This window comes from Vanellus vanellus, assembly GCF_965231255.1.
Source record: "Vanellus vanellus genome assembly, chromosome: 19".
Taxonomy (NCBI): domain Eukaryota; kingdom Metazoa; phylum Chordata; class Aves; order Charadriiformes; family Charadriidae; genus Vanellus; species Vanellus vanellus.
The window spans coordinates 679,819-688,954 of NC_138924.1; the positions used below are offsets into that span (position 1 = coordinate 679,819).

General features: G+C 49.6%; 1 protein-coding gene across 1 annotated transcript; it reads right to left on the minus strand.

Annotated features, from left to right (window-relative positions):
• Positions 1 to 1,725: 1,725 nt before the first annotated feature.
• LOC309679801 (1-acyl-sn-glycerol-3-phosphate acyltransferase alpha-like) lies at positions 1,726 to 7,583 on the minus strand (the record flags this gene model as incomplete). Its single annotated transcript, XM_082493209.1, has 6 exons — positions 7,390 to 7,583; positions 5,931 to 6,064; positions 5,297 to 5,472; positions 4,919 to 5,014; positions 4,347 to 4,419; positions 1,726 to 1,871 (listed from the first exon to the last, which is right to left on the minus strand). Exons 1-6 carry the CDS (start codon positions 7,572 to 7,574, stop codon positions 1,726 to 1,728), a joined length of 810 nt encoding a protein of 269 aa, XP_082349335.1. The 5' UTR covers positions 7,575 to 7,583.
• Between the last annotated feature and the right edge of the window lie 1,553 nt (positions 7,584 to 9,136).

Here is a 9,136-nt window from a genome sequence, read left to right on the forward strand (position 1 = left end):
AACTTTGCCTCCAGCTCTGGAGCCCTCAACATCAGAAGGACATGGACCTGTTGGAGTGGGTCCAGAGGAGGCCATGGAGGAGATCCAAGGGCTGGAGCCCCTCTGCTGGGAGGACAAGCTGAGAGAGTTGGGGGAGTTCAGCCTGGAGAAGAGAAGGCTCCGTGGAGACCTTATCACAGCCTTCCAGTATCTGAAGAGCACCTACAGGAAAGTTGGAGAGGAACTTTTTACAAGGGCATGTAGTGATAGGATGAAGGGTAATGGCTTCAAACTGGAAGAGGGGGGATTTAGAATAGATATTAGGAAGAAATTTTTCACTTTGAGGGTGGTGAGACACTGGAACAAATTGCCCAGAGAAGTGGTGGCTGTCCCATCCCTGGAGGTGTTCAAGGCCAGGTTGGACGGGGCTTGGAGCAACCTGGGCTGGTGGGAGGTGTCCCTGCCCATGGCAGGGGGGTTGGAACTCGATGATCTTCGAGGTCCCTTCCAAACTAAATGATTCTATGACTCTTTTAAGACTGTATTAAGTCAATAAATACCAAACATTTAAAAATCATATCAAGTTACCATCTCTCCTTGGCACAACTGGGAGGGAAGGAGGGGACTGGGAGCAAGAAGGGAGAGTCATGAGTAAAGCTCCTGGGTGGAGTAGGTGCCTCTCTGATGAGGGAATGAAGGAGATGCCTGGTAAAAATCCTACAACTACAGTATTGGATGCATGCTTTGCCATGGGAGGGTGTGCTGGGAGCCCAGTGCCCCGTGCTGCCCACCCACTGCCCAGGGAGTCCTCGGGAGACCCACAGGGCTTCCAGGGCCCCAGGTGAGTGATGCAGCATGGGGACAGTGCTGATCCATGAGCCCCCAGCATGTGGGGAGCGGGGAAAGGCTGTGGTGACCCTGGGCAGAGGAAGGCAAGACATCGTCCTCTGACACACGGATGACAGGGCAAAACCAGGCAATATTCAAAAATCGGGAGCTGTGGCTCCCAGGGTGTATTTGCACTGAAACATATATAGGTTGTGCTAAAACTCATGAGATTATTGGGGCATGGCAAGGATGTTAAGCCACACGTTTTCGCTGTTGGCCTCTGGTTTCCGAGTCCTCAGGCATGTTCCCCTCACGCTCTCAAAATCTGCCAAACCACTGAAAGTGAAATCTTGCTTTGCTTAAAAGGAAGGCTAAGAAAAACAAAGAAACCACCAGCCCCTGGAGACACATGTAAGGTCTTTAATTGCCCTTTTGTGGCAGAAGTACCCGCCAAGTCCACCCCATGGAAGGAGGCAGGAGACGGTCCCTTCTCTCGAGTGTGCTTCCAGAGGAACATGGCAGCCCTCAAACCCCAGGACAGCCACTTCCCCAGGCAGGACGACCACGGGATCAGGGATAAATGCCTCCACCTTGTTGGTTTGTAATAGGAAAAGTTGGTTATAAGATGCTCACAGGAAGGCTCCAGCTTTGCCTGGGATCCAGCTGGAGAGAAGTTCTCAGGGTTACGGTTACAAAGAAATGTGTTTGTCCACACAGGTGGCACAGTCCTCTGGAAGGAACATGGCAACCATTTCACCACCTCCACTTACAAGCTCTTCTCCTCTGTGGATGTTTTTCCTGTCTCTGGTGTGTCAGGGTTGCAATCCATGGTTGTCTCTGCTTCCAGATCTTGTGGTTGCCATGCCCCTCCCCCCCCTCAGCTGCTACACACACAGCTGGAGCTGGAAGACAGGATCACTAATGGGAAGCCCCATTCGTCATTCCTGATATTGCCTGATAGGTAGTGAGCATGGAGTCACGGACTTGCTCGGTGAGCTTGGGAACATCATCTGGGCCCAGGCCGAGGGTCTCCACTTCTGGCAGGATCTGGATGATGCTTTTCCCTGTAAGAGGGAGACAGCAGGGTCAGAGAGTGGGGAAGGAAATATATGAGTGGTGTAGAAGAGCGAGAGAAGATATAGCAGAGGGATCAGTGCAAATGAAGGAAAAAGACAGAAACGAAGGGAAAATGCCCTCCTTCATACACCAACAGCTGTGCAGCAACTCAGCCATGTCCCAGATGCACACAGCAAAATCCTGAACCAGACTTTTCCCACCCACAGAGACCGCAAAAATCATAAATAGAGAAACAGGTGAATCTCTCCCCAAATACATTCAATGCAATGATTCACATTGAATAAGTTTTTGCAGCGGAAAGACCTCAGGATCTGTCTGGATCATGGCAAAGAGAACGAGATGTCTGTAAAACAACACATCCAAACTGGCCATACTCCAATCTACGCGTATCAAATTCAGCAGGGTCCCTCTTTCCAGAAGCACGCTTCGGGATGAGATAAATTGTGCCCAAGACTCCCTGTTTGGCCAAGGTTTGTCAATACTCTTGGGAAGGACCTGAGCAATGGACTGGTGCAAACTGGAAGAATATACTGGGGAGCTATCATTGTGCTCTTCTGCTCTTGCATCTGTGGCCCTTGTTCTGCCCAGCGGAGACAAGACACTGCCTGTGCAGACACCCACCTACGGATCCGGGGAGTGTCTGTGTTATTTTTTAACTTTCTTACGTGCCTTTACATGTGTGCTGGGAAACGAGATCCAGAAATGTTGCTAGCAGAGCCACGCAAGGGAAGCAAAACAGAAGCGTAGAGAAGAGCTTCGCAAAAGAAGGGGGCGTGCTCCCTGCCTGCACATCTTACATCCAAAGCTGGGTCTGGTGTCTCAGGAGTCTACTATGCTTCACTTGGTCCTACAGAAAGAGCTGAGTGAGGATGGGGCTGTGCTGAAAAGGCAGGTCTGTTGGGGCGTAACAGACTTCCAGCAAGCACCAGACTTCCTCCACGCATGACAGTGCGCGCACACTGGACACAGAATTGGGCTTTCCAGAAGCTCATCAGCATGCCCAGAGCCACTGTGGACATGACAAGCTGTCCTGACCAAAGGAATAGCCTGCTTAACGTGCAGAAATCCCGGCCATGTGTAGCACATCTTCAGAATCAGCCCTGGCAGGTGGGAAAAGTGGGGAGGTATAGGAAAAGCGAACTGTGGTTCTTCATCAGTGAAGGTCCTACTTTAACAGCACTTAGGAAAAGGGCTTAGGGGTCAGCTAACCACAAACTCCCAAGGGTGAGGTTATTATAAATGCAAATGTACATGCAATTGCAAACAGCCTTTCCTAAAAAGCTCAGGGAGGCTGTGGAATCTCCTTCCTTGGAGTTACTCCAAACTTGGCTGGACAAGCCACAGAGCAAACTCATCTATCTTTGCAGTTGACCTTGCTTAAATCAAAATGTTCAGCTGCTCCAGAAATCCCTCCCCACAGCGTTATTCTCTGATTTCCCAGAGGAGTGCTCTGTCTTGGTTGCCCAACCGAGCAGGGAAGTGACGGGGAGGGAGCGGGCTGTAGAGCAGGGCTGACATCCCTGCTCATGCTCCTATGGACCCCCACGTCGGGGAGTGCTTCCAGTACCAAAAGCCTTTGGTGTGTGGCCAACAGAGACAGGATAGACCCAGCGGGTGAAAGATGAGTAGAACCAGACAAGGCAGTGTTAAACATCTGCACCGACTCTCTCTTCCAGGTGTCTGCCTGCAAGGAATGACTACACCCAGGTACAAACAATGGGAGGAATGAGAATTTCAGATGCAAATCCTCCCCTTAGGAAGGAGCAGAACTGGCCTGAGGGAGGGTGGGAAGTGGCAGAAGTCCATTTTGGCACGGGAGTCAGGGAAGAAAGTGGAGGAACAGAGTGGGTTACTTTTCTCTGTTCAAATTTGAAAGATTTTTTCCTGCATTTTCCATCTGAAGCCCATGACTTACGCATTTTTCCCCAAAAAAATTTTATCAGTGACCAGCAGAAATTTTTGTCACCATAAATGGATGAAACATGAAAAGAATAGGGTAACCGGGAGGAGACATGCTCTCAACATGACTTTTGCTGAGAGCTCCATGTTTGCTTTGAGCCTCCATTGCTCCATGCACCTGCAGATCCAAGCACAGCGTGGTTGGACCAGGGCAGGACCTGCCCCAGGACTCTGCTGCTTCTCCAGGTTCCCTCATATGAGTATTGGACAAGCTGTGAGAACAGTCTAGGCCATGTTTTTGCCAAGAAAGCTTGGACCAGATGATCCTTGAAGTCCCTTCCAACCTGGAATTCTAAGATTCTGTGACTGACATCCAAGAGAAGAGTCAAAAGTGATGCCTGAAATCCCCCATTACCTCCCCTTCCTGAGAAGACAGAAACTGCCATTTTCTGGCTGCTATCTCCACACCACGCATGGTCCTCTGCCCACCCACCTTATGGTTCCCTCCAAGGACTAAGCTTGCACTAACACCTAGCCCGCTCGCCGTACCAAGTCATCCTTACCTGGTGTAAATCTCTTCTCCTTCTGGTTATAGAAGTCCTGGTAGGACGAGATCACTACAGGAATAATGGGGACCTGGAGGGGAGGCAATCTACAGTGAATCTACATATTTTCCCATTCCTCCCCCAAAATGGAACTAGTGTTCTTAGGTGAATCCTGCACCTTGCTGATAATTATCCCAGTCACCTTCGTAGTAGGTACTCAAAGGGGTATTTAGAACATTTAACTGTATCACCCAACATCCTCGTTGTTAGTTTTTGCACTTCCACCTTTGTATTTAGGCCAACAATGCATGGATTGCCAAATCAGTATGTACAGAGGACTGTTCAGCAGAAACTCCCCCCAGGCAGGCCCAGGGCTCTTGTCAAGGTCCCCCCCACTTTTTCCCAAGCTGAGTCATGAAGATTTTTCACCTGTCCCTGAAACAGCCCCCTCCTGTGCCATCTGCAAGTTCCTGCTGGGCTCTTGGATATGTGCTTTATCCAAAGGGAAGTCAAGGACCAGAAACCCTGGTTGCTGGTAGACCATGGTAGGCAAACCACACCCCAAGGGGCAGGAGGAAGGTGGCTCTCACCTGGGCTTTCACAGCCAGCTGGAAGGCTCCACGTTTGAAGGGCAACATGGAACCACCATGATTGCGAGTTCCTTCAGGGAAGACCAAGACACGGAACTGCAGGAGAGAGAAGACATTGAGATAGAGGGACCTCCAGTTACTATTCTAAGCCGCTGCACAGATGTACTCCCCTGGGACTGATCTGTCTGCTCCTGACCATGCAGAGACATCCACTTCCTCCACTTCAAGCACCTTAAGAACACAAAACACACTGAACCCACCAGAGATGCTCTTACTCTGTTCTGCCCAGTCCCCAGCCCAGAGACAAAGATCCCTTTCCAGCTGAGTCAAGGTCCATGTTTTCCAGTGGCTCCTCACCAAAGAGTCCTTCCCACTCACATTTTCTTTGTGCAGGGAGTGTGCCACTTCTGTCAAGGTAGTGATAGACTCTTCCCTCTTCTTGCGGTCAATGAAGATGAGTCCTGAAAGCCAACACGCTAGGCCAAAAGTGCCCATGTATAGGATTTCCTTCTTTGCAATGGGCACACAGCGACTTGGTAACATCTCCATCATCACTGGAAGGGGACAACAAGGACAGAACAAGTTGTCATCTGCACTGAGGATTCCTCCAGATTCTGGGCTACAGCCCTTTTCTCTGGGAGATGCCATGCTGCAGGCGCTGCAGGCGCTTATCCAGCTTCATAGGATCAGAAACACGTTGGGAAAGGAATTCTGAGGGTCTCCAGACCAACCTCTAAGGAGGATTATTACTGACAATGAATGAGAGCAGCTGTGACATAGCTGTGATCCACTGACACTCTCATCCCCATTCTCTTGGAAAGGATGAAGCTGGTTTAGCTTGAAAATACCTATTGGGATCTAACACCCTGAAGAACAGCCCTGGCTTGGGGCTTGCTGGTAATGGACTATGTACCAGCCACTCCTGCCCCTCTGCCTGTGGTGCTTGGGATTTTGTACTACCCTCCCCTACAGACAACGGGGGCCAGGAGCAGGAAGCAGGATCACCGCTTACCCATGATGTCAAGGGAGGTCTGGTGATTCATCACGATGACAAAAGGTTTCTTAGTCCTGAGGTTCTCCTTGCCCTTCACCACTATCTTCATCCCAAAGATGTATTTGAGAGGCCACAATGACATGCAGAAATACCTGGAAACGGGGAGCAGACATCAGCCAAAGAGATGGTGAAACTGGGTAAAGGATCCAAACGCCATTCTTCCAAACCAGCCCATCTCAGACTGCCTCTGCAGAGCAGCCTGTTTCTCCACACTCCCAGATTTGACCCAGGGCTTGGAGAAGAGCAACTAGTAAGTCTTTTCAGCTCATCACTTCATTAAAGACCAATACACCTCGTAGATTTTCTTCAAGCCAGGTGAGACCAATGGCCAAACAACTTCAGCTACAGCAATTCTGTGGATCAGCCAAATATTAGATAATGCCCAAATTCGTAGTGCACCTGTTGGTACTCTAATTCCCTGCCCACCTTGCTGAATAGTGATCACAGGCTGCCATGAACATGCCATGCACCTAACTCCACTATTGCCCACGCTGTGGAAAGTGATGATTTTGCCTGTGGGTGTCATTAGACTGTAATTTTGGCAGCCATATATTAACAAATACTGGAAAAAATAAAGAAAAGAATAAAAGGCACAAAGGCCAAAAACTAAAGAAAATTTCTTGAAGTGAAAAGCTGGTGCTCAATTAAGAGATACCAACTTCCACTGAAGCATAAAAGGGTGAAGTAGTAAATCCTTCTGCCACAGCACTTGAGGAGGCTACAAGCACCGTGTTGCCGTATAGCCGAGTCAGCTTCTAGCCCCTGCTCAACCCACACCCCAAGTTACTAATGCCCACTGCAGCTAATCACACGTGCACACCGGCTGCCCAGCCTCTGGGTGGGTCCAGCAGCCCATTGCAGAGGCAGTAACGGATGGATAGAGGGGATGGGCAGCAAGGGGACGGGCTCAGAGACTGCCAGACCTGGGGGCACCGGGCTGTCATTGCAGTGATGGGGACACCAGTGACCACGCAGGCGCCAGCGCTGCACTGTGGCAATGTCTGCTCGTGCCTGTTCAGGTGGGTACTGGCTCAGAGTAAAGTGGAGAAGGAGAAGAGCACCTGCAGAGGGTTTCCCAAAACAACTTAGAAAGGGATAACCAGCCACATGGTGGAGGGAAATACAGTGCTGAAGTTACTTTACCTGTGCATTACATACAATTTGTTGGCATTATCTCGTTTGTCAAATTTATGTCACCTTTTACATCCTTTCTCTCCATCATTCGTTATTCTTTCTATCAACTAAAATACAATACTGAAACCCACATCCCTTCTCTGAATTACAGAGCCTGGCAGCTCTCCACAGCAATACACAATTAATTCCTCCCCGCTGCAGTGCAACTCCCAGGACGCTCTGAAACAGAGTGCGAGTTGCCTCTATCCATGCCCAGAGCAGAAAGAAGCCACAGACAACTTACTTCATGTTTTCCACATTACGTCCACGAGGAATAGACAGCATAATAATCAGAATGCTTACGGTGAAGAGCCACAACTTATAGAAGGTCATCTTGCAGAAGTATCTGAATGCAGGATTCACCTGGTAAAGGACTAGAAACGCGATGAAGAGAAAAGTAAATGGGTAGTGAAGGAGCAAAAATTCCATCCTTCCAGCCCAGAGTCAACCAGAGGAGCGTTGCACAGAGCAGTAAATGAGTCACGAGCACCCGATGTTGTGGAGCAGAGTTTAGATTCCCTTGATCAGCTACATGTGGGTGGCGCAAGGCTGGAACGAGATTCGGGAGCGATGCTTCAGAAAGGCTGTGTTCGCTGCTCGGTGCTAAACGAACCATGGAAAGCCGGTTTAGCAAGGGATCTCCAGCGGCACTGTGTGTAGGAGCCGGCTGGCAAGCAGGGGCAGACACGCAATAGCAAGGCTGCCGATGTGCAGGGGGTGTGTGGCTCTGGGCTGGTAGAGCGTTGACTGCTTGGAGAGATGCTCCCCCCCACCACCACCTCTGGGGGAGCTCTGTACATAGGAACCCTGAGAACTTCTAAGAAAATCTTTAATGGGAGGGAGTGTGTTGTGTCAGACGGCACAGACACCAGACTGTGTCACTCTCCGTGCAAACACAGAACTTCACCAACAAGTGAGCAGGCTACAAGATGTCCAGGGAGTCAGAAACGCGTATTATGGAAGAAAGAGAAAACCAGTGATCTAAGCAGCCAACTGCTGCCCCATACATCTGGCCATTAGAGGGACCAAGTTGAGCAGCTGGACATTGCTCAAGTAGAGTGGCAAAAGTGGAAAAAGTGCCACATGTCTAGACAAAAAGATAAACAAAGCAAGAGCAGCTACTCCTGATGTTTTCATGGCCAGAGGCAGGCACATGTTTAGACAGCATCTGCATACGTAAGAAGTAAATCATGAAAATGTCACTATAACCTGGGAGTGCTCCAGCTGCATTTCATCTCCTAAAACCACTGCATGAAAAAGATCTTTGCAACAAGTACAACGACTAGGCTGAAAAACAAAAAGCTTCATGTTTCATCATCGGCACGACGGGCCTTGTTCAAGCAGCCAGCACTTGGGAGGAGTAACAATATTAAATTCCAGCCAGGACTGAAAGCTGCAGATTCTCAAAAGGGAACGGGGAGGTCCGACAACCCATAAAACCACATCGATAGTCACCTGCAACCTAAAGAACAACATCAAATCCCCAAGAGCAGTAAAATGGACAAGGCTCAGCAATATTTAATGAAGAAAGTGAGGAAAGGCATGATAATAAAGAAAGGCATTGGTGGTGCTCCCTGCTCCCTTGGCTTAGCCAGGGACCCATCTTCGCCTGTTTTTCATGGAAAAACCGGAGAGAAGAGACTGAACATGCTGCTGCTGGGCTCTCCCAAGGCTTCCCTGCCACCACAGAGGCAGCCAGAGCAAAGAGCTTCGTCCACAGCTCCTCACTGTCTCTGCACCAGCACATGGAAAAGACAAGCACACTGTGCACACTGGACCCCTCTGTACCGGCGCTGCAGAGACTAGCTCCCTTTTGGAGCTGGTCCGTAGAGACTAGCCATGGCTGCTTTGTGCTTATCCAAGGCCTGATCCAGCAAACAGTTACTCTCTTAATGCCTATTTACCTTCTTAATATCTCACCTGTATCGATTATGGCCTTTCATGTTTGGGTGGATGTTGATTTGACATCCAACTGGTTCATCCTGACCTAC